This window comes from Chenopodium album, chromosome 1 (assembly GCF_948465745.1).
Source record: "Chenopodium album chromosome 1, dcCheAlbu1.1, whole genome shotgun sequence".
NCBI classification, from domain to species: Eukaryota; Viridiplantae; Streptophyta; class Magnoliopsida; order Caryophyllales; family Amaranthaceae; genus Chenopodium; species Chenopodium album.
In genome coordinates this window covers 55,423,619-55,451,245 of record NC_137834.1, presented here as the reverse complement: position 1 = coordinate 55,451,245, position 27,627 = coordinate 55,423,619, and the positions used below count along the sequence as shown (strand labels likewise).

Here is a 27,627-nt window from a genome sequence, read left to right as displayed (position 1 = left end):
GTCTACAAGAGTCATGGGAACATTCATCCTTTTGCAGACTACCGTGAGGTTTAATGCCTTGTAATGTTTGTCACCATCTGGGGGTAAATCTTTGTCAGAGAAGGTGATCAGATTAATCAGACTAGGAAGGTGAGGAAGTTAGCCAGTCCCTCAGGAGTAGTGTCAGAATCTATCCCGATTTTATCCAAGGCATTCATTACAGCCAACCTATGCTCTCGAGATGTTGCCAGGAGCTTCCACACATTCATCTCGACTTTTGTCTTCTTAAACTGTTTAACAATGTCGTTGTCTTCGATGATAGGTAAGGGAACTTGTTGTACGGTGGGCATAGGTTGTGTTGAAACGGGAGGTTGTATCCTCCCAGATCTTGTGAAGACGTCTATTGATGAATCTTCTTCAGCCCAAATGTCGTCTGTGGTGTATGATACAGAAGGTGAAGGTCCTACTATGTCCTTTAGGTAGAAATCTTCTTCATCACTGTCCCACACTCCATTAACGGTTATATCCTCTTCTTGTTGAACTTGGACTAATTTCTTTTCATCAATCATTTTCTGTACCAAATCCTTGAATTTGAAACAGTTTTCTATGGTGTGCCCCCCTGATTGATGGTACTGACAGTAATATCTATGTGTCCTTTTTAATGACTCAAATGGTCTCGGTTCGAGAGGTTTGACCTCGCCACTCTCGGAGAGCATTTCGAACATTTGCGCATATGGGATCCCAATTGGAGTGTAGATTCTATTGCTCTTCTTGGGTTTTTCGGTGACTTGTAAGGGAAAATACTTTGCCTCATAAGTCGTTCCCTTGCTAGCTAGAGGTAAAGAGATCTTATTAGCTTCCACAAGATCTTGAATGAGGTTTTGAAACCTGTAGCATTCATTTGTGGTATGACCGTTTCCTTGATGGTACTTACAGTAGGATTTGGGATCCCATCTTGGAGATCGCTTTTCTGGTGTTGGATCCTCTGTTGGACCAATAGGTTTGATTAGTCCTTGATCATAGAGACGATCAAAAGTAGCATCGTAGGTCATTCCTATGGGTGTGAATTCTCTTTTAGGTTTATCTTTCAGAAGTGGAACCTCATCATATTTCTTATAGAGTTTGTTCATAACTTTGAGAGATTCACGTAGTAGTTGCGATGCCTCCTTCATAGACAGTGTGAGCAATTGTATGTCTTCCTTATTTGCCGGTTCTGGAAGGTTATCTCTGACATCGAAAAAGATCTCCTCTCCTTTTTCTATGACATTGATTTCTTCGACAGGTTTAATGAGAGATGATGGGTCAACCTCGTTTTCTTCATCGGAGATAGCCAAAGTATGAGCTAGAGGTGCATTGTCAATGCTTGGCTTCTTACTGGCAGGGGGCAACGACAGTTTGTTATTGTCGATTAGGTCTTGGATAGCTTCCTTAAGCTTCCAACGGCTTTCAGTAGAATGGCCCCTACCTTGGTGATACTTGCAGTGTGCGTTGGGGTTCCAGTTAACCGACCTCTTCTCAACTAGTGGATCCCCAAATGATCCAATGGGAGTTATAAGACCTTTGCATTTAATCGATCAAATGCGGTGTCATAACTCATGCCAATAGGAGTGAAGTTCCTCCTAAATGGTTTCCTCTGTCCTTGGTTGTTCATGGCGAGAACTTCTCCTAGATTAAAGGTGCTAACGTTATTTGAGTGGGCGGTTTTGGAAGAAGAAGGATTGTCGTTCTTCTTTCCTTTCCAGCCACTGTTGGAGTTATTGTTGGCAGCTTTTGACTTAGCCAAGTCATCTTCAATATTGATCCCAATATCATAAACAGCCTTAAAGGTATGGAGGTTATTTTGATATTTAAGATGTTTGGAATATTTTTCTTGGAGATTCTTGATAAACAGTCTCACAGACTCTTTTTCACTTGGTACCTCAATCATTTTAGCTGAGGTTTCTCTCCACTTGTTAAAGAAAGAGGTGAAGCCTTCATTCTCTTTCTGTTTGAGGATTTCAAGTTCTCTATGGTCAGTCTCGACTTGAATGTTGCATTTGTACCTATCAACGAAAGCATTTGCTATAGACTCCCAGGTAGAGGTCTTTTCTTTCTCGAGAGAAAAGAACCATTGTTGGCAAACGGTCTCGAGAGATAGTGAGAAAAGAGAAGGGAAGACCTTCTTATCAATACCCTTGATACTCATTATTGTTTCAAATGCTCTTAAATGGAAGTATGGATTGTCAATTGCTCTGAATTTTGGGATGTCGTTGGCGTTGAACTTCTGCGGAAGAAGATCTTTGTCCACCGAGACCCCTTGTGATGTGAGTTCTTGAAACTTGTAGTCGTTGGACAACTTGCTTAGGCTCTCTTGCATGAGGTCCATTTGTTGTTGTTTCACTGGATCATCGATCCTAAGTGCGAGAAGCTTCAGTGTCTCGGTCACAGTAGCCAGTTGGTTCTTAAGATCATTGACTTCTTCTTGAGTTGCCATTATAACCCTTGCTTTCCTCTTGCGAGCTATAGGTTTGTCGAAAAGTTGGACTTGTACGAAGAGGTTATCTTTGATTAATCGTCCTTCCTTTCTTGACCCCGCGTTGTAAATTAAATCATTTTGCGTTTTAATTACTTGACTCGAATTAACTTGACTTTATGGTTTATTTTAAGAAAAAAGGGGTGCATATTTTTGGCAAACTAAGTATTATTATTTTTATATTGGAGGATTAATATCCGACTTACCCCCCTAAAAAAATGACGGAAAAAACGCGCACACAAGACTCTCTTAATCATGGTCAAAGCATGTGTATTGGTGTGTGCATTGAGTGTAAGTGACATGCTTTGACTCTTGTGTAAGACCATGGGACTTAGTGCCTAAACTTGATTATTGATTCAATTAAACATTATTGAATGCAAAATTAACCGAATTAAACAGAAAACTGATTAATTAGACCGTAGGTGATGACTCGACAAATAATCCGAACTGTCGGCCAAGCGACAGGACTGGCGTCACACTGTGGAGGTTGGCGCCAGACAACATAGCTGTTGTCAGGCGCTACACACCATAGCGTGGCGCTACAGCTCAGACCTTGGCGCCAATAGTGGAGCTTCGGTCTGGGATTGTTTTCGGTATTATTAGTCAACTGGGGTTAGCCTAAAGTCGTACTAGGTCAATTCCGATTGAAAAATTAGACTTTATTGACTCAAATTAAATAATTAATTAATTAGGCAAAGTTCTTTAAGTCATTAATTTATTTAATCTCAACACAAGTCAACAAACGGTTAAGAGAAACATAGAATATATATGCACAACAAATAATGCACAATTAGTCAAGTAGGCACAATATGATGCAATGCGTTCGCAACCTAACCATGGCTCTAGTTCTCTAAAGTTCGGGATTTGGTTTAGTCAAAGAGGGTCCATGGTTAATTGTCCGGATGCACCGCGCGGATGCCTAACCGTGAAGGATTGGCGCGAGTGGATGGGACACCGCAAGCTTTAGAAAAAACTCGCTTCCATGGTTTGGTGAATTCAACATCTTGGATGTACCCTTTGTTGCACGGAGCGTTCAATCGGGTAGATGGAGCATGAATTCCCACAGGGTTATGTCCATATGTAGAACACATATGGGTTTCAGAAAAGTGAGAAAAAATTCAATCAGGAAGTAGGATCGAGCAAAAAATACGAAAAACCGGTCGAAATTAGAACGCATATTTCTGGCTCGGTATTGGGGGAAATTGGCGCCAGCAAACAGAGACTGGCGCCAGCTTTTAACTGTAGCGCCTGGCGCCAATACTGGCGTCTGGTGCTACGGCTAAAATGCTGACGCCAAGCTCTGGCCCCTGACGCTACTTCCCAGATGCCTTAGCAGCTTTCTGTGCTCGATAAAATTTTCCAGTTTCGGGCGGTGTTATTTCAGTCCTAGTTGTGAAAGACACTCCTCAAATTTCCTACATGTAAAATCCTATGTTTTTGACTCATTACGGATGGTCTTTCCAATGAGATCCTTTTTATGCATATGACAATAATGTTAATCAAAATTACGCACATGAAATACTTAGAACTTTTCGAGTCTCATCCACTCATTCTAAATCATTGCCGAAACAAATTCAGGAATTAAAATAGAAATCCTCCCCAGTGGAGTCGCCAAAAACTGTAGGGAATAAATTCAAGCCTTTAAATCCCATTAGCTTGAACCCCACTGTGATCATACACTAAAGTACGGTGGCGTCCAAAAGGGAAGAAGATAGAGCAAAAGAGTCGCTAACAAGTTTTTAAGGAACTTGTAAACCGTTCACGAGGTGAAGGTTACACCCCTTAACGATCCAAGAGATCGTCAACTCCATAAGGTCTAGAACCAAATAAGGGTTCGGGGATGAAGGTACAAATCCAACCTAAAAGAGATTGAACCTGCCCTAATAATAGGCCTCTACTTTATTCTGATCGTATTCATGTGCGCTTTCTGATTAACATGCAATCATTAGGATTAACCCTAAACCTGTTTAATCTATGTTGGTTGAATATTAATGCACAAATAAACTATTATTGGCGATCACTTGAATTATAATCAAATTAACCCTAAACAAGATTATTAATTATCTTATTAAGCGTGATAACAAGTACCAAATTCCCTTTAAGCATGCATAAAAGGTGTGATCAAGCAATAACAATAAAAATCAAGCAACACAATGAATAATGAATATCATGAATAATAATTATAATAATCATAATATCATCATAAATAAAATAATTATCATCAAAATAATAATAATAATAATAATAATAATAATAATAATAATAATAATAATAATAATAATAATAATAATAATAATAATAATAATAATAATAATAATCATAATCATAAATTATAACGATTATAATCATAATCATGTTCTTGTTAATATTAAAGCATAATAATTGCAAGATCCTAGGCATGATACTAACAAGATTAATAACAAACTCTAGCATGTCACTAAGCAACAAAAATCAAATCTTTAACCCTAACATGATACTAACAATCATAAATATTAGGAAGAACATAGGAAGCATCGTAACAATCATATTTAATATATTTGATATTATAACTTTTTCCCTAAACATGATACTAGGAATATCATAATAACAATATAAACATGATTTCTACATCATAATATCAATTAATCAATTAAAGTACTTACTTTGATGCTTCGTACCTCTTTCTAATAACAAAATACACACGTTAGTAACTTCAAGGAAAATAATAATCAAAACAATTAAATTAAATAATTGAAATAGAGATTTGGGACCAAACCCTCAGAAATCAAACCTTTCACGCCTAGGGCGAAGACAACTTCGAATATGGCTAGGTGTTTCTAAATCTTGTGAATGCGGAATTTTGTATGAGAACACAAAGTTTTGGGAAAGATGAAAGAGATGAACGATTAAGAGATTTAAAGAATGCTAATGCATGAATGATTTAACTTGCGAATGAAAACTGATTGTTGATGATTGACTTGTGAATGAAGAGAATTTGTGAATCAAAACGGAGTTTTTAATACGATATTTATAGAGAAAATCAGCCAAAAAAGATAAATTAACAAAACAGAGTCTGACGCTCAGGAAACAGAGCTGGCGCTAACCTTGGCTAGCTGGCGCCAGGCACCAATGGCTAGCGCCAGGCGCCAAGCCTGGTTCCAGGCGCCAAGGCCTGGGGTTGGACGCCAAGCTCGATTTCGACGCGTTTTCAAAAATCTGATAAATTTACCGTTTTGGAGGATATAATAATATAATTTCTTCGAAAATGCTATTTGATTTTAATAAAAACTTTGAAAAGTCAACAAAGTCAACTTATCAATGCTAATTGAATTAGGAACGAAAAGAACCTTCTAGAAGAATCTAGAAGACTAAAACCATTCCTAATTGCATTAGGAATGATAAATCATATTAGGCCCTCCCTTAGATCATTGGGCCGCATATAAAGCTCAAACCGGGCCCAGTTTAGTAAATTGGCCATAACTTCCTCAATATTCATCGAAATTGGGCTTAAAATATATCGTTGGAAAGGTCTTTGCAAGCCCCATCCAACTACACCATTATTGGACCCATATCATGGACCAACAAAACTGGATTGACTGTTTTCTTACAATAAAGTTTTCAAAAACAGAGAGAAGAGAAAAGAAAATAAAAACTTTCCGCAACACTAGACTTTTCCACACTTTCGTTTCATTCGATTATGATTCGACGTGAAAGGTACTCATCACTGGGTTCGGTTTTGGGGAGACACAAATGGGTGTCTACGGTTACTCATAATTCATGCAGTAAATTACTTAAGTAACAAACAACAAATTGATAAATACTAATAAAAAACGCAAAATAAACATAATATAAAAATAATTGTAAGATTAAACCGAACACCGAAAATAATTAGCATATGAAAGGGGATTTTTTTAAAAATAAATAACGTTTCATAATAAACCTTAAATAGATCAATAATTCATCACCAAAGCACAACAATTAAAATCAATGAAAAAAAAAGTATAAAATGATCAGAATTTTACCTTAAAATGCAATTATGATCCGATCGTGCAAAGTTTTTCCAGAAAATGCTTCACTCAAACAGAGAATAGAAGATGAAAAGTTGGAGGAGAATATCCTTTTTTTTTGTCTTCACTGGAGTTAATAAATAGTACTCCGTAAACTAGAAGAGAAAAGGGTGGGAGCGCGCGAAACTAGGGAACAAAGAAGCAGAAAGGTCATTTCAATAACTGACGTCCTCGATTACAACAAAAAAAATTAAATCAGCTTAATTCCTATTATATGAAATTTTTAATCTATTATCTGACTAAAATACTATTATATGACTAAAATACTTTAATTGGTGACTAATATATTATTATGCCTTACAAAAATAGTTTATAACTGATGTAAATTATATAATATCAGCTTGTTGCTCTTTAATTCCTGACTAAAATATTATTATTCTTGACTAAAATATTATTATGCTTCACATAAATCAACAAATACTAAAGATAAATCAAATTATATCTGATAAATAATATCTAATTCCTGTTTAAGTTTAAGCCTGACTAAAATATTATTATTCTTGACTATCTAATATCTTGTAATTCCTTATGAATTTCTTGTTATTTCTGATCAAAATAATCTAAAAACTGACTAATATATTATTATGCCTAACAAAAATAGATTAATAACTGACGTAAATCAAATAACATAGTAACACTAATTAAACTCTGAAAATATTTAAATCCTGGCTAAAATATAGTAATATCTGTCTAGAATTATTTTATATCCGACTTTAATATAAGAATAGCTGAATTAAATTTTATAATTCCTTAGAAAAACACAATAAAAATAATTTAATGAGAGATATGATTTATTTCCTGCCCTAAATAATATAATACCTGACTAAAAATATAATAATCATGAAAGAAATAATATTATTTCTGATTATTAATACAATGGAATAACTTAAATCACCTTAATTCCTTTTATATGAAACTTTTAATCTATTATCTGACTATAATACTTTAATTGCTGACTAATATATTATTATGCCTGACAAAAATAGAATAATAACTGACGTTAATTATATAATATATGTCTGTTACTCTTTAATTCCTGACTAAAATATTATTATTCTTGAGTAAAATATTATTATGCCTGACATAAATCATCCAATCCAAAAATGAAACAACTGACTAATAAAATCTAATTCCTGTCTAAGTTAAGCTTATTTCTGAGTTAAAAATATTAATTCCAAAACACTGATTAAAATATGAATATATTTAAATACTGATTAAAATATAGTATTATCTGACAAAAATTATCTAATATCTGACTATAAAATATGAAAACTGAATTAAATTTTACAATTCCTTACACAAATACAACAAAAATAATTTCTAAGAAATATGATTTAATTCCTGCCATAAATAATATAATAACTGAGTAAAAGAATAATAATCCTGAAAGAAATAATATTATTCCTGATAAAAAAACTATGTTAATTCCTGCATTAATTATTATAATTCCAGACTAAAATAAAACTGTTCCTGATGAAATTAATCTAATTTCTGAACGAAAAAATTATATTCCTTATTGAGGTAACATAGTGCAATTATTCAGAAGTGTTTTTTCATTCACCAGCATTATGCACATAAAAGAAAATTAACAAAAACAAAAACAAAAACATAAGTCCAAATTAGTATATATTTTTTCATTTAATTCATAATATTTTGTCATACTAATGACAATGCCTTACAAAAGCAAATGAACACTGTCACTTTAAACTATATAAGATCATAACAATTCTATATAAAACATTGCTTTTTAATTAAAGAAAAACATATTTACATGGCATTTAAGCTAGCCTAATCTTCTTCTGCGGCCCACCAGGTTGAATAGCTTCCTCCCTCTTTATTTTCTTACTCCACATATCTTCCTCATCCCTAAATATCCATCGCAACCCATCCAGAAATTCAGCCCAATCTTGAACCATTGAATTATGAAAGCCATATCCATTATGCCTCATAATATCAGTTGCAAGCCACCACCTTTCACTGTCCTGTCTGGCTCTAACTACATGAGGAATCTAGGTTTTTAAATATCATAAGTCATTCCAATGCCTACAAACACAATTACATATCACTTGCGCTCGAGGGGTGCACTTAGGAAAAATATACATGCATAAGATTTCAGGAACAGATAATGCATGTGGAGCATCCTCTAGAGCAGCCATGTAATGAGGGTCGTCTATTGGATCCATTTGAAATACTACGTTACAATATACTTGAATTCGAATAAAAATTGAACAAAACTGCTAAATATTCTTTGTTGAAAAACTGAAAATGGATGTTTTTTTTAACAAACAGAAAAGAAATATGAAAGGGTGTATAGATTTTTTTTGAGAGTATGATGTTTGAAATACTTTATTTATATCAGTTTTCACTGCGCGTTTTCCCAAGTAATTTAATTCTAAATCAATCAATTCATCATTTCCTGACTTTTTATCTGCCCACGTAATAATACTCAGTCCTAACATATAATATTGTAATATAATAACTGTTTATATTTCTAATTTCTGAAAAATTTAAACCATTATATGAAAATTTAAATCTATTATCTGACTAAATATATAAAATTTTTACTAACAGTATTATACCTTTATTATTATAATTGACATGATTAATCTAATATCTGAACAAAATTGAACAAAATAGCTAAACATCCTTTGTTGAAAAACTAGAAATGAATGGTTTTTTTAACAAACAGAAGAGAAATATGAAAGGGTATATAGATTTTTTTGGGAGTATGATGTTTGAAATACTTTATTTATATCAGTTTTTACTGCGCATTTTCCAAAGTAATTTAATTTTAAATCAATTAATTCATCATTTCCTGGCTTTTTATCTGCCCACGTAATAATACTCAGTCCTAACATAAAATATTGTAATATAATAAATGATTATATTTTTAATTTCAGATAAATCTAAACCATTATATGAATATTTTTTTTTATTATAATTGACATTATTAATCTAATTGACATTATAAACATAAAGTATTATATTTTTTTATTATAATTGACATTATTAATCTAATATCTGACTAAAACACTTTAATTCCTTACTAATATATTGTTATATCTGAGAAAAATATATTAATAACTTACGTGACTTGTATAATATCTGACTTTGACTCTTTAATTCTTGATTATAATATTATAATTATTGACAATAAAAATAACCTATTATATGAAAATTTAAATATACTAATTTTTGACCAACAAGTATTTTACTGAAAAAAAAAGACAATACATGAGAAAACAAAATAAAATCAAAGTACATTACTGAAATATACTTGATTTCATATACTATTTCGAAAAATATAATATATCAAAAAAAAAAAAAAAAAAAAACAAAACAAAAACCTAGAATCTTAATCATCTTCTGGAGATTTTAAACTTGTTTTTTCTTTTGATCTTCTTTTTCTTCTTCCTGTTTCTTCTTTTGTTGATCGTCTTCTTTCTTTTTTTTTGTTTTGTTCTTCCTGGAATTTTTCTTCAACCCTCTTTCTCTTCCTCAGTTCTTCGATTTCGTTCTTCTCAACTTTTTCATACAGCTTCATCAACCCAGGCCATTCTTCACTCTATCTCTTCTCTCAAGTAGATCATTTAATCTCTTCTCAAAGTTATCAAATTAAAAACATTTTCTTCTGGATTGTTTGATGAAGTAGAAGACTGAGAAGTGTTTTCCATATTTGAGGAATAAAGAAAAAGAGTATGTTTTAGGAGAGAGAATATACAGGAACACAAACATGCAAAATGTATGACCAATTCTTGGTTTTATAGACAAATATAAGAGATTAAAAAAATATTTTACTTTTATAATAATTTTATACGAATAATTCTTATTCTTACATTTTTGTCATCTTTATCCAAAAGTCTAGGTAAATATCTTTATGTTAAATATCTTTATTTTAAATATCTTTATCCAAATCACAAAGTACTGAAAGCAACTCTAAGTAAAATCAAACACTAGTAAAACAATTTTTGCTTGATATAAGTTATCTAATATATGAACAAAATGTCCTAATTTCTGTATTAAAAAATTTTTTCCCTGAAGAAAATACTACAATACTTGATTTATTTTATCTAACATCTGACTAAACCACTTTAATTCCTTACTAATAAATTGTTATGCCTGACAAAAATAGATTAATAACTGACGTGAGTTATATAATATCTAACTTTGACTCTTTAATACCTGACAAAAATTTATTAATTACTGCCATTATATATCTAATATCTGACTATAAAATGAAATTATTTGATTTATGTTGTATAAGAAATGACTATAACTTTGCTAATTCCTAATGAATATCATGTAATTCCTGATAAATATAATCTAAAAACTGATAAAAATAAATCAAATTGTTCTATAATTGTTGAAGAAAATAAATATATAATTGACATTATTTGTTTAATATGTGATTAAAATACTTTAATTCCTGACTAATAAATTGTTATGCCTGACAAAAATAGATTCATAACTGACTTGAGTTATATAATATCTAACTTTGACTCTTTAATACCTGACAAAAATTTATTAATTAATGTCATTATTTATCTAATATTTGACTATAAAATTAAATTATTTGAATATCACTTAATTCCTTATGAATATCATGTAATTTCTTATCAAAATAATATAAAAACTAAAGAAAATAATCAAATTGTTCTATAATTGTTGCAGGTGTATCCAAATTCAAGACATAGATTGTGTCTATGGCATTTACAAAAGAATTTTGTATCACACTTTGGAACTTTAAAAAACAACCCTGAATTCAAGAATATGTTTCACAAGTGCTTAAGTGGCTGTGATTCAGAATCTTAATTCGAAGATGTCTGGAACAAGATGGTTCAAAAACATGGATTAGAAAAAAAAGAGTGGTTTGATAGGTTGTTCGGGCTACGAGAAAAAAGGTGAACTGCTTTGAGCAAGGATATTTTCTCTACGGGAATCCTTTCATATCAAAGAGTAGAAGTAACAAACAGAGCAATTTCATTTAAGGCCAACATAACCACTAAACTTTTGGAGTTCTTTCATATATTTGAAGCTACTGTGAGAAGATGGAGAAGCACTGAAAAGAGTGACAACTTCAGATGTACTACTGAGAAACCAAAAACAACAACAAAAATCTTAAAACATGCTGCTGATGTTTATACTCTGAACTTATACAAGGATTTTAAGTTGGAATTTGAGACCAGCCTAGGAGCATATGCAAAGGAAAAGCCAACTTCAATGCAATACGTCAAATTCTTTGATGTTTCTCTTGATGAAGATTATATGCACACCTATCAAGTCATATATCACTGTCAAACCAATGAATTTATGTGTTCTTGTATGTGCTTCACAGAGACCGGATTGATGTGCTTTCACATTCTCAAGATAATGCAAATGTACAGCATACATGCTATACCAGAGAGATACATTCTGAAACGCTGGACAAAGCTTGCTAAATCAATGATATGGGATGAGAATGAATCAGGTACGTACATACTTTGTTATTTTAAAATTTATTATTTGTTAATTAAATATAAAATAAAAGTATTATTACTCCTAATTATAAAAACTTATTCCTGACAAATATTATATTATTTCCGACGAATCTTTTCCTTATTCTGAAACAAATATTGTTAAAATCTGATAAAACAATTTAATTATGACAAACATAATTTTAAAACTGCTATAAATATTAGTATTTTTTATTAATATGAACTTATTTATTACAAACTTATCATAAACTTATTAATATAATCTTTACAAATAAACTTATACATTAATACCATTTTCTGCTTCAGTAGGAACCCTCTCATTACCATCAGGACGAAAAACTCTAATGTAAAATTTTAAATCATTATCATGATAAATATCCAGTCTTTCTCCTTCAACAATATTATTTGATGATACAAAGCTTGTCCAACCATCATCAATTAAACAATCACCACAGGTTCCTGTATTTTGTGGTACGCTTAACACTCTAACCTCCCAAGATCTTCCATTATTTCCACGATAGACTCTAACGGGACCTGTGAATCTTAACAGAAAACTTTTCCAATCTGCGGGAAGTGGCTGAAATAAAAAAAAAAAAAACACAAAATAGAATTAAAACATTAAATATTTACTAAGATACAAAACAAAAAAATGAGTATAAAGCTAAATGTTTTTACCAAACTAAGCCGATAAATTGATCTGAACTTAACAGAATAATTTGCCAAACTTTCATAGAAATCAGCCATTGTCTTAAAAAATGTACAAAAGAAAAAATAGGACTCAACCTTATATAGAAACAATAGAGGTTGTTAATTTAAGGTTTTTAATAGAAAATCTTGATTTAAACAACCTTTAAATAGAAAATATGTTATGTATGAACAACAATAATTGACATGTAATTTAACAGAAGAAATTATGACATTTGTCTGTTTTTTATGACTTTTTCATGATGGAATAAATTACTTTGAAATTATATGACTTCTTCAGTTTTATCTGATTAGTATGACTTTTTGATAATGCAATTAAATACTTTTTCAGTTTTTTAAAGATATTTATGACTTTTTGAAGTTACAATTAAATACTTTTTCAGTTTTATATAACTTTATTTTGACTTTATTCAAATCTGTATAACTTTTTTTTTTTATCATAAAATATATTATATTTTCATATTTTATAACTTTTTATGATAAATGAACACTTATGACTCAAGGGGAAAACAAAATTGTTTTTACTGAAAAATTTAACATTATTCCTGACATTTAGATTCTTATTTCTGATTATACATATCTTATTCATACTTATACATATCTTATTCCTTATATTGTAATCTTATTCCTGATATAGATATATTGTTATGACTGACAATAAAGATATTATTCCTGATATAGATATATTTATTCCAGACCTATATTATATTATGACAAATGTAATAATTTTTTTATTTTATTTATTTTTTTTGTTAGGAAATGCAACTACAGATCATTCATTAATAAACACTCCTTGGAGGCAATCAATAACAAAGAATTTCTACAACCTTGTAAGTATATGTCAAGGGAATGAAGAAGCAACAAAATTATGTGACGATGCTTTGGAACAAATGTACAAATCTGTAAGAAAAGTGTTCCAAACAAATGAAGAAAAAATTCGTGAGCTTGATGAAGAACAAGAGAGAAGGAATGCTGTAAAAGATCCAAAACAACCAAAACAAAAGGAAGGCCAAAGAAAAACAAAAGAATTAGAGGGCATTTTGAAAGAAGAAGAACAACAACTAGAGATCCAAATGAGTTTGGTACCAAAACTCCAAATCCACAACTCATTTAATATTGAGACATTCATCAAATAATTTTTTTTCATTAAAAATATTTGTAAAAAATATTATTTTTAATTCTAGTATATTTTGATTTGATATTTTAGATTTATAATCAAAATTAAGTTTTGATAATTTTTATTATTCCTGACAGAATTAATCAAATTTCTGAAGAAAATAATTCTATTCCTGACTAACATGTTTTATTTCCTGATAAACATCACTCATTTCTTAAATATAATTTCTGAACCTAGAAATGATATTACTGACTAATATGATTTATTCCCTGATAATATTCTCTCATTCCTTGAATATTATCTCCTAACTGAGTTTTGTTTTTCTTGATAAAAATAAACTAACTTATGTAAAAACACGCATGTACACCTGATTGATAATATTAAGGAAAAGCAAAATATATACATATATAAATAATTGTATAAACAAAGTTTATCAACCAAAACAAACCTAATATTTAACTACAAAAAGGTAATATATATACAAAATAAAATTATCTAACTTTGGTCTATATTCTGCTGTTTTTCCATTTCCTGTAGTTTCTTCTGCTCCAACTTGTATCTCCTATCTTTTTCTTTTTGTATAGCTTCTACATCCTTTTTATATTGAGCCTCAAGCTTCTTCCTTGCAGGTTGAGCTTTTAAAATTTTGTCTTTGTTAATAGAAAATTCAATGCAAGAATTCCATAATTGCTTGCGCAAAAAATTGTCTTCTCTATTAACCAAATTATATGCTATTCTGCATCTATACAACTTCCGATTTTGTTTCTACAAATTTATACAAAAATAAAGAAATAAAAACACTAAAAAATAATTAGTTTAAATAACAAAAAATATCAAGACAGAAAAACACTTACACTTTTTAAATCAACTAGTCCTATATCAAATCCATTGTATTTTTGCATACACATTAATGAAAAAAGCCCACAATCATAATTTTCAGTGCTAGTCTTCCAACTAAAAACTGGAGTATTCCATGTCAAGTTAGGAACTATTTCCGCTAAAGGATGTCCTTTACTTTGAAAAAAACGATGAACAGCTCTGATCTGTAAATATAAATATATATATTTTTATATATAAACATCTAAAAGTGTAATATTTAAGAAACAAAATGAAATAGTTACTAGACAAAAAACTTACCAAATACTTATCAATTAAATCCAAGTGAGATCGATCAATGTCAGTCCTGTTATTTATCCAATCTATACGTGGAGTTATATCAGGAATAAGAATGAAAACCATCAGAGTATAGTGATTTTTGTACCAAATGGGAAAGATTAACTGAAACAATAAAACAAAAAAAAATTATTATAAGTTATAGACCAATACCTGAATTAAACTTTTATATTTTTATCTGTTAATTTTATAAATCATAAGAGTCTAGTTTTATATGAGTTTTATATTACAATGTCTGACTGAATGATAAATGACATAAATAATCTAATACTTGATAATTCCTGACAAATAATATCTAATTACTGATTATAATAATATAATTCCTGACAAAATATTGAAATCTTTGATAATTCCTGACTAAAAATATCTAATTACTGATTATAACAATATAATTTCTGACTAAATATAATAATAATATATTATCTTAAACTTGACAATGTTAAATCCAAAACTTGAACTCTTAGACTATAAATTATTAATATTTGACTAAAATTTAATTCCTAATCAATATACCTTAATTCCTGAATAGAATAATAATATTTAAGACTTAAATTGTTAAGTCTGACAAAATACAACAATACATGATATAAATCATCTAATATCTGACTAAGCATAGTAATTCCTGACTAATAAAATCTTATTCCTGATTATAATAATCAAATTCATGATTAAATATTGTAATGTTAATCCAACACTCTAAAATCTAAGATTGTCTAATTACTACATTAAGTATCTTTATACATGAAAAAATTAGATTAATACTTGATTATAAAAGCTAGTATTTGAATTTAAAAATATATTACCTGAATTTAATAACTTACCAACTCTGCTTGTGCTATGTTTAAATTTGGAAAACGATCAACCCATTTTTGAATGGAAGCATAAACATCATTAGCATCATGCTTTTTCAATTACATATTGAGCTCTAATTTTTTCAACTTCTCCTTAAAAGTTGCATATTCTTCTGGATTATTTTCCAAAGAATTCAAAATTTTTTCCTATTCTTTTATCTTCTTGACATCTTTTTTGTAATTTTCTCTCTTTATTAAATATGTCTGTACAGAGTCCTACAAAACAAAAAAAATTAAACATATATTATGTTATATACATAAAAATTCTAAACATTATAAGTAAAGATAAAAAAAAAAGAAAAAGAAAACTTACAGCAACTCCAGTAAAAAAAACAAATCTTTTGTACTGAAATATTCCTCTGTTAGCTATTTGGCTCTCTTCAAGATTCAAAGCAGAAACCCAAGTATCATGAATAGCACTATTAATCCAGACAGAGGGGCGCATCGAACAAAACTCCTCTTTCACCAAAATAATATCGCTTTGGGAAAGATCTTCAGTTTTAAACTGACAGATAACATCACCGGTATCTTGCACATACAGACTATTGTTACGCGCCTTAACTCCCTCATCTTCTCCTGTAGGATCTAACTCATACAACTCATTGTATTTTCTAAAAAAGAGGAAGTCACACATATATCTTTCATGCTCAGTTAAATTTTTAAGATACAAAGGCTTATTTTCCTGCAAACTCCTAGAGACAATAATTTCTCGATTTTGAATCGGAATCTTATCAATAGGGGGATCTACCCAATCTGAATCCAAACTAGATGCTTCCAAATTAGCCTGCAATTCCAACAACTGTTTATCTCTTAGATATTGCGATCTCTCAGCCTTTTTTTCAGCATATGCATCAACAGCAATAAATTTAATTTCAGGAGGGACATTTTTATCAGTAGGAAATTTGTCTACATCATTCAACTGAATGTGAGTTTTAGGAGGCTGAGGTCCTATTTCCATAAACTCATCTTGAGATAATTCAGCAGCAGTAGGAGTAGGAGTTTTATCTATTACAATAAGGGTAGGAAGAGGAGCACTAGGAGATTTACAACTTCAGTTGGAACAGATTCATGAGCAACCCGTTTCCGTTTCAACATATTTATTTCTCAATAAATCTAAAAATTCAGGTGTATCTCTAGGCTGAGCTTCCTACAGAAAAACTAATATGTATTAAAATAAAAAACAAATAACTTAAATACAAACAATAATAAACTATATTAATTATTGAACTAAAATTTCTAATTCCTGATAGGAATATTCTTATTACTGACAAAATTAATCTAATAGCTGATTGAATAAATCTTTTTCCTGATTAAGAATGTATTATTTTGAAAAAAAGAAGTAAATTTCTGATCAAAAAATTATTATTCCTGACTAAAATATTCTTACTACAGATAGAGGTAATCTAATAACTGACAATAACAACTTTATTCCTGATGAACAACTAGAGTTATAATTTACATCTGAACAAAATTTTATCATTTCTTGCACAAATCATCTAATAACTGAGTAAAATATAATTATTCCTGATACAGTAAATCTGATTAAAAACCCAACAACTATATTTTAAATCCTGACAAAAATATTTCAATTACTAACAAAACTTATATAATATATGACAAAATAAATCTAATTCCTGGCTAGAATAATTTAATTCGTGAAAAAAATAACAAAAAAAATTACCTAATTCACAACATCAATAGGTGATTGATGTTCTTCTGTAACTTTACTCTGACCAAAATCATCAGATTTAGTAAAAACCTGAAAACATATGTATAACATAAATAAAAAATAAATAAATTTATTTATATAAAATATTCAATTTTAATACAATAATTACTAGTATTTTAATAAATTATTCAAATAAAATACAAATATTAGACCTTAGATGTGATGTCACCATCTTTGTCATCTTTTGTTTCTTCTTCAACAGTTACCGAAATTTCTTTTTCGGTAACTTCTGCAATTTGCTCCTTTGATGGTTGAGGAGAAGGAGGAGTAGGGGTAATTAAATTTAAATTTGGCATGGACTGATCTCCCATTGAAAAACTCCCACCTTCTTGCACAATCCTAGCCTGATTATCATTCAAACCAGCAGAATAAACTTCATTGAGTCCCCTAGCTTTCCTTGGTGTCCTAGAAGGTGATGTTGAAGAACCAAGAACACCCTCCTTACCAACTGAACTAACCACATTTTCACCTGGTGCTGTGACAGGTTCAGAATTTACAGCAGTTGTTTCAACATCTGAAACAGGAACATAAGTTACTTTGTCAACAACAGCAACTTCTGCACCAAGTGAAATAGTAGCGACAGGTCCTTGGTGAACAGCAGCAGCTTCTGAACCAAGTGAAACATCAGCTTCATCTTCATTTTTCTCTGGTATCTGTTCAGGGATACCAGTTTCAGGTACATCAAATTCTTCTTCTTCTTCATATTCTTTTTCTTCATTTCTATCTTCTAATTTATCACTTTTAGATAAATCTTGACTAGACTTTTGACAAATCAAGATCAGCAATAACATTATTCACCCGTATAAAATAAACATTAATATCAAAAATAAAAATTAAGTTAAATTTCATATAAAAAATAAAGATAAAGGTAATAAAACTTACAATTTCATCAGACTTAAGTTTAAGATCAAAATTATCCAATTCAGTGGCTAACTCTTTGCTCTTCATAGCAGCTAACACTATTTCATCAATTTTAGCTAAGAACTGTGGATTGGAATGTATATCATCATCTCCTTGAGATTGAGATTCTTGTGAACTTTTTATTGCCTCATCCTTCAAGTTAGTAGCAAAGTGAATTTGGTTCTCTGATACAATCTTCAAGTCACGACCAAATTTCATCATTTTCTTTTTCACAGCCTGATAAAAAAAAATTGAGTTTAAAAAATGAATGAGATTAATAATTAAATAAAAGACACTCAATAATTAAAAATGAATGAGTTTAAAAAATGAATGAGATTAAATAATTAAAAATGAATGATAACATATCCAACATAAAAGACACTCAATATTCTAATTCCTGATAAAAATTAAATAATTTCTGAATGAAACAACATTATTCCTGAGACTGATACCTTATTTCCTGACTATAAAAAATTAATTCCTGACAAAAAATAACACATTCCTGACAAAAATAATGTTATTCCTGTTAAAAGTAATATAATTTCTAATTTAAACAATGTTTTTACCTAATTGAGATATATTTTTAAATCATTCTAATTCCTGACTAATAATATATAATTCCTGATCATACTAATCTTATTTCTGACTTGAACTTGCTAATTCCTGAAATTTAAAATGTTAAAATAAACCAAGAACTTAATTAAATTATCTAATATATGAAGAAAACAAACTAAATCCCGATTATAATAATCTTATTTCTGGACTAAAATTGTTAAATAGAAAACAGTTACTATTGACATCATCAATTAGGTATTTAATTTTTTTATTACTGATAAACATATATAAATTCCTGATATAAATATTCTTAAATCTGACTTAATAATATCTAACTTTTAGAATTATATGTAAGACTTGAATGCAATTGAGATATAAGTTATTTCCTGACTAAAATTATTCCATTCCTGAAAAAAAAACTATGATATTCCTTATCAACATTCTCATATTAATAATGATATCAAATTTCTTACTCCTAATAAAACTAAACTAAACTAAACTTAACTTAATGACAGGTTATAATAAAAAAGCTTTCAGAATTTAGTGCATAATAACAGATAATAAATAATGAACTCTTGAATTAAAAGCTTTAATAAATTAATAAAAAAAAATATGAGATTTTAAACTTACGTCAATATCCATTTTATCAATCTCATCATCAGTTGGGTATTCTTTAGGAATTTTGTACATGACATATCTAGCTTTGTCATCATCAGCTTTGAACTCAATTGGGGCAGACTGTAAACCCTGACCATCCTTATTTTTACCAGAATCAATTAGGGCAGATTGTACACCCTAACCTTCCATATTTCCACCAGAATCTTCATCATCATCAGTATCTTCAAGTTTAAACTCAATGTTATCCAGCTGAAAAGATTTAAGAATCTCCTGTTCACTTTTGCCAGCATACTGTAATGGTAATGTCTTAGGATACAATTTCACAGAACCATAATCAATATTTTAAGCAACCGCTTTAATCCGCTCATTCAGAGATTCACATGACCAATTCATTACAAATGGCTTCCTATCTAAAGTGGTCCCAAACTCAAACTTTTGCAAAAAAGCAATTATAAAGGCAACCAAACAACCATTTACTTGTTTTGATTTACTTTTCAATTCTTGTCCTTCCTTCTTCTTCAAAACAAAGGACTGAAACTCTGCTATAGATGTACATAACCAATCCATCACATAACCAGCCCACTTGTAAGTCTTTATGAAACGTACATCTTCCAAAGACTTTATGATGTTAAAATTAGGGGACTTATCACCAATTGGAGCCAAAAAATTAGAAACAACAAACATAACAAAGAGTCTCTTAAATTCATAAACTCCACCCCTATATTTCTCAAACAATGATTGATAAGTAAGAAAATTAACATATGTCTTCTTCTTCTTACTTTGAGCTGGTCTTTCAGATTCCTTCTTCTTGCTTTCAATACCTTTTTCTGATTCATCACCAGTTTTCCTCTTCTTTTTTTTGTTACTTTCAGATTCATTTTCTTTTTCCAAATCTTCTTCTCCATCCAAACCTAAAAATTTCCTCCACTCTGATTTCAAATAACCATCAGGATTAAAACCTTTTTTGTTTTTGGAAATCTCTTTTACAGGTATATCAGTAAAAGGAATGCCCAAAACATCAGCAATATCAGAACTGTCAATATGAATGGCATGTTCTTTTTTACCAACAATCAGATTTCTTGCCTTAGGATTATAATGAGTTACCATATAACCATACAACTGGTGACTGATATTATCCTTCAAGTTCATATTAAGCAACCCACCAAACCCAATATCTTTCACATCCTTTTTTTGCTGATCACTTAAATCTTCCATGATTTGACAAAGATGATTAGGACCAGATTTATTACCAAGCTCTAAGTCTTCAATATCATCTTCACTAAGAATTATGAAAGTTTGAAAAGTAAAAAATCACATTAAAATTGAGAGATTTTTAAAACAAAGATAAAAATCTTTAAGCAAATCACAAAGTACTGAGAACCACTCTGAGTAAAATAAAAGACTAATAACTGACAAAATTAATTTAATATCTGACTAAAACGTATTAAATGCTGACATTTAAATTGTTATTCCTGAATAAAATAAACCAAAGCATGAGATTTATTTTCTTACCATTCTAATTCCTGACTAATAATATTTAATTCCTGATTATATTAATCTTATTTCTGTCTTGAACTTGCTAATTCCTGAAATTTAGAATGTTATGCTAGACCAGAATAGACAAAGAACTTAATTAAATTATCTAATATATGAAGAAAGCAAACTAATTCCTGATTATAATAATCTTATTTCTAGCTTCAAATTTTTAAATACAAAACTGTGACTATTGACATCATCAATTGAGTATTTTTTTTTTTTTTATTATTATTGATAAACCTAGATCAATTCCTGATATAAATTTTCTAATATCTAACTAAAACTTGATAATTTCTAATTTTTAGAAATATATGTCTGACTTGAATACACCAATTCCTTAAGCACACTATCTAATATCTGACTACACAATCCTAATTCCTGGCTAATAAAATATAATTCTTGAAAATAATAATCTTATTCCTGACTTAAAAATGCAAAAATCATAAACATTCACATCATAATATAGCATTATGACTAGGGAAACAACCATTTCCATAACAAAGGGCAAAACAACAAAAGATAATCCTGACAAATATAATCTATTACCAAAATACAATATAATAACCACATATGTGTGTTTATTTCCCAAGAAAATATATAAGTATTCAACATGAAACAACAAATACAAAATGCTATGTTTTTTTTGCGAAATAAATAGAATACAATTTCACACCTAACAGGTCGACTTCGTTTAGACCCAGGTTTAGGATCACGCTTCTTCAATGGTGGTTCTGAATCGACCCTACAAAACGGAATAATAAATTATAAAAATGATTGTTAAAAAAAAAATAACTGAAGTATAACCTAAAAAATAACTGAAGTATAATAAACCTTTCAGCCATTGCAACTGTATTCTCTTTTTTTAACATGAGTCCGTTCTACACAATATTTTTCGATATGAAAATATTTTTTTTTAAAAAATACTAACAAACCGTGCATCGCACGGGCTTCATCTAGTATATATATATAAAGGGGATTTTTTTCCCGAATTTTTAGAGAGCCATGTAGGATTTAATTTTCTAAACGCGCCACGTAGGATTAAAAATTTTAGTTGTAGCCAATAAAATTCGAGATTATTAATTTCTTTTAAAACTAAATAATTCAAATGCCACGTAAGCAAAATTGGCGAATGAGATTTTTAAGTTTAAATTTATTAAATATAAAATATTGTCTTTTCATATTATGAATTTTATCTTACTATATAACAAATGTTAGCACATACATAAAATAAAAAATATAAATTATTTTTAAAAATTCAGACAAACCGTGCATTGCACGGGTTTCATCTAGTTAAAAATTACAAGTACATATTTATCAAATACTTTTATACAAGTATACAACCTGCTAGCAAAATTAATTAATAGAACAAGTTAATGAAAGTTAATTAAATAAGCTAATAGAACTAACTATAAATCATTTACTAGTTAAATACCAAACCAGCGCTTTGCTACACTTAACTCTTATTTATCCATGAGTTTTTTTTATTTATTTTATTTTTTTTTACTCACATGCAAGTTAAAAAAAAAAAAAAAAAAAAATAAATAAATAAATTATGCGACTATGGCTCTACGCTCACCCAAGACCCAACCCAATATACTTCACAAAGATAAACTCTCAAGTCAGTATTTTTTATTTATGTTAAATCGAAATTATTATAAAATGATTTAAACTGGATCTAGGCATGGGCCGATATAGCACAAACGTTGATCGGGCATGACATGAAAATGGCTCAATTCAACACAAGTTTGATAAGGCATGAGAGGCACATTGGTAATCCATGTGAGCATCATAATTTCAATAGGAAAATTGTAAACTAATAATCCACCTTTGTCACTTCTGCTCAAAACAATCCCACCTTTTCGAATTCCCAAAATAATTCCACCTTTGACCCCCATCTTCTCAAAATGAGCCTTTTACCGGTTTGTCAAATTAGTGACCTGTTTAAGAAGGTGACTTAACACGTGTCACCTTCTTATTGGCTTTCTTTTTTAAAAATATTTTTTTTTAAAAAAGATAATTAAAAAAAAAAATAAAAAACCCCTTCGACCACCTCCCCTGCGGAGCTCCTCTTGCCGCAGCACGAGCTCAACCAAATCACCGGCCTAACCCCTTCAAGCACCCATACCCTCACCACAAAACGACTGAAATTGACCAAATAAGCCCTGTAACGGTCGATTTTGGTGATCCATGGTCGATTTTGGTGATGGCGTGGTTTTAATTTTCATCGAAATCGACCACTGGATTTATGGGCGTTCGATTCATAGGATGTGGATTTCTAAGCGGCGAATTTTTGGGCGGTGGATGTCGCGGCGGGTTTCAATTTCTGAGTGGTTGAAAGGAGGTTTCGGGGAAGGAGAATGAGGCAAGGGGTCCAATGGTCGGTTTTACGTGGTGTGTTGTTTTTGCCGATTTTGGTGGGATAGGGGGTGCCGACGGCTGGAGATTGGCGGTATTTCGGGGTGGCAGGAGTTCGTGGGCGGCGGTATTTCGTGGTGGCTGGGGTGGTTGGTGTTAGGGGGTTTTATGGGTGGATGGGGTGGTCGGGGTTAGGAGAGAGAAAGAAGGTGGTGGGTTAGGTGGTGATGTGGTGGTTCTTATGGAAGGGTGGTGGTGGTTATGGTGGGAAGCTAAGGTTGAAGATGAGAGATTGAAAAAAAAAAAAAAAAGTTAACTTGTTGAACAAGTTGTGGGTCATAAGGCCTGTTTTAAGGAGATGAGAGTCAAAGGTGGTATTATTTTGAGAATTCGAAAAGGTAGGATTGTTTTGAGCAGAAGTGACAAAAGTGCGATTATTAGTTTACATTTTCCATTTCAATAAATTATAATTATAATTTTGTAATAGCTCATAACTAATCAACCAAAAGAAATGAGCATCATGTATGAAAACAAAGAGAGGGGACTTTTATTTATTTATTTATTTATTTATTTATTTTTTTTATTAAGGTTATAAAAACCAAGGAATACCAGGTATGTAGAAGATATACGCTTGCAATTTCTTACAACAGGACCATAATAATGCCCCTCATAACTTGACATGAAATAAATAAAACCATATAATAGAAAAACAGAGTAATAGGCAGAGTGATCTACAGTCCGGATCAACTGCATATTATGCTGTTCATAGGAGGGAGCTTTTTTTAGCCACAGAAGACTGCAGTAAGAGTATCTGAAGTCTCAAACAGCAAATCCACGCCATAGAGCATAGCATACAGCGAGGTTCCAGTTTCGCTGTCAGAGGCCCTTGTAACTGGCACTATCCCTGAATTTTTCAGTCGATTATCAATCTGTCCCCAGTCGATGCAATTGAATTTGCTTTTACGGCCACACTCCGCGTAAATCTGCCCCATTCACGGACCAATGCCAAAAAATTAAAAAGTGAGTACATCAATAGAGAACGAAGGAAGTATATATTTTTGTATCTCAAAATTGATCGAATGTTACCCGTGATTTATTGTGTACTTATTACCTTTCTCCCTGTATTATTAGAGTCGGCCCAAGCAAGAAGCCATCCACATTCAACACCATAACTATTCTTCCCAGTATAAAACACCGCCGCCTTAATGCCGTCATAGGTTGAGCAAACTTGTGCAAAGCCACCAATACTATTAAGAGGATTTGGATATTCTCCGACAGTGTTCCCTGCCCATAGCTTGGAATCAAAAAGAGTCAACGGTCCTTTTATTTGACTCTTTAGCACGCCTCCTAACATGATATAAGGAGTTATCATGCCCTTAACCTCGGTCATGTTTTCATCTTTATATTTACCAATTATGGCACGGGACTTATTCACTATTTCCATGGAGACACACAAGTTATTGGCGTCCTTGGCCATCTCATCCAACTCCGCTTTCTCTTGGCTGCTCAACTCTACATGAGCTACTTCCTCGGTGCCTGATGCCATTTTTTTTGTATATCTACAATTTACGTGCATTTAAGGTTAGTCTAATAATATGTCATCCAAAGCAAGCAATTGGGAGAATGGGAGATATGTTGTTTGCTTCGTTGAGGACTTGAGGGTGGAAAATGCATGAAATTACAATAAAAGGCTTTAAAGATAAATCTACGACTATATTTCTTACAAGAAATAACAAATTGTAAGCAAACAAATACAAATAGCCATTAATAAGACACTTGTAAATTTGTAATCAATGCAAAATCTGATGAGTTTCATTGTTAAGTTTTTATAATCTCAGTAAATAAAAGGCTCTTTGTCAATTGGTTGAAATGAAAATAACGGAGAATATTTCAAAATTAATTATAGTTACTCCATACGTACTACTATAGTATAGTGCTACCATGATACAATAGAATATATGTAGTACTTCATTTTTATTTTATTGAAGGATTCTGACCGATCCTTAATCCTCACGGTTTTTTGGTCCATTATATGTGGGTCAAACAATTTGAGAGTGAGGAGGGGAAAAATAAGGGATTCCCACGTACCCTCAAAGTGCTTCTAGTGAGAATTAAACGCAATCTTTCCCACCGAGCAAGCTTAGCTTGATACAAAGTACTTCATACTCGTATATAAGACGAAACTATAGAAAGACAAAAGGAAGAAATTACCTCAAAAGAGTGTATTTACTTAGAATTCCTTAGAAGCTTGCAAACAAGTAAGATGTTGATGCACAATTACAAGACCCTATCATGTGGGTATTTATAGGCCTTAATCATCTCATTTCATAAAACAATTTATCAAAATAAAATATTTGACCCAGCAAATACAGAGTAATAAATTAGACAAGTTACTAGTCAGTTTTTGTAATACTTTGTTTAGCTAGAAATATTATATTTACTGTACGTCAAGTTTTGCGTACGTAGTTGGTGAAAGCTTCGCCATAGAGACGACGTTTAAAAAAAAATACAAGTATTACATTTTTGCAACTTGTAAGTAATAATATTAAAAATAAATGAGGAGTGCTGAAGTAATTATATATCCCAACATTATAAAAAGTAGAAGATAACTCTTATGAATATTGTGTTACCAAATACACCCTAAAAAATATTTACAAAAATATGTATTTACTTTTTTACCCTCAATGATATGTTTGTTCTCATTAATATACTACGATTTAAGAGAGAGTGAGGGATATATCAAGTGGTTAGAGCTTCCCTCCCTCCCGATTCTAGGAGGTCCCGGGATCGATTCTCACCCCGCCCTTGTGGCTCTCTAAACACCAAAACAAAAAAAAGAATACTACGATTTAATGTTTTTTTTTTTCATTAAACATATCATCAATTAATTCAAAGTTTTTTTTTTTTTTTTTTTTTTCAAAAACTTAAAATGCCTTAATTTTAATATAAAAAGTATTTTTCATATGTCATTATTATTATATATTATTATTATTATTATTATTATGTAAAAAGAAAAAAAATGCCTTTTTTTAATATAAAAATTATATTTTTTATGTTATTATTATTATTTAAAAAGAAAAAAAAAATTGCATTTATAAAGAGATTATTTATTACCAAGAGATTGTTTAATATTACTCCTTTGTAGTTTCTCTTTTACATTCGTGTCGTCCTTTAATTGCAACATCATTGTTAAGGTTTATTAGAATTTGATTTGTGTATTGTTTGGTGGCACATAAATAATGTTATGGAATTTGAATGAGATTCATGTCAAATAGTGATATTTAAGCAGATATAATCAAGAGGTGTATGTAAAGATCTTAAAAATCCTTAAATCAAGGGAAATCGATAGGAAAAAAACTGGTATGGAGTATTAATTATGGAGAGAATTTACGAGGAAAATATAACTAAGTAGTTACTGGTTTAGTATTAGATATAGATATTAGATGGAAGTAGAACATTAAAGAACTTAGTTAATTAAGTTTTTAGCTAAAACAAATATTTCACATATTATTACTCTGTATGACCAGAGCTCAAAAAAATTCATTTGAAGAAAAACACACTAGATATTATTGAATCATGCAAATCAATTAAGAGTTCTACACTAACAATAGTTTAAGATATGAAGGGATGCAAATCAATTAAATATTATTTAATAATAATTTTAAAATAACATTGTCAAACTTTTGAGGGTTTCAAAAAATAATTGTCATAAAATATTTTAATGGCTTTTTTTTTTATACTTTTACAAAGTCACCACATAGATACGTAGACCAAATAGTACGCATTAAAACTAGCAAGGTCTACCACCCATACCAAAGGTGTAAATACACGCCAATACAATTTCTCTACAAGAACTAACTCTTTTGCACGCATCGCGCACGTAGGTCACCCTAGTTAAAAATAGATGGGGAGTGCCGAAGTATAAATTTGTAAATTTAGCTAATTTTTTTTTACAACAAGATATATTTAGCTAATATTCTATTCTCTGTAACAATTACACAAATCATTAGGGAATTCATGCTTTCAAAGTTTCAATGATACTTAGTATAAACCAATTCTTTACAGTTTCAAAATTCA

At 30.4% G+C, this 27,627-nt stretch overlaps 1 protein-coding gene across 1 annotated transcript; it reads right to left on the bottom strand.

Annotated features, from left to right (window-relative positions):
* Window positions 1-24,332: 24,332 nt before the first annotated feature.
* LOC145632864 (jasmonate-induced protein homolog) lies at window positions 24,333-25,096 on the bottom strand. The gene is made up of 2 exons (XM_081685194.1): window positions 24,662-25,096; window positions 24,333-24,533 (listed from the first exon to the last, which is right to left on the bottom strand). The coding sequence occupies exons 1-2, from the start codon at window positions 25,094-25,096 to the stop codon at window positions 24,333-24,335; spliced, it is 636 nt and encodes a 211-aa protein (XP_081541320.1).
* Window positions 25,097-27,627: the final 2,531 nt, after the last annotated feature.

What these genes read in the sequence shown, in the direction of transcription:
- LOC145632864 (XM_081685194.1), bottom strand. Translation starts at nt 25,096, where the DNA reads ATGGCATCAGGCACCGAGGAAGTAGCTCATGTAGAGTTGAGCAGCCAA. An exon ending in CTAATAATACAGGGAGAAAG is followed by an intron (nt 24,534 to 24,661) that starts GTAATAAGTACA and finishes TGAATGGGGCAG; the next exon opens with ATTTACGCGGAGTGTGGCCG.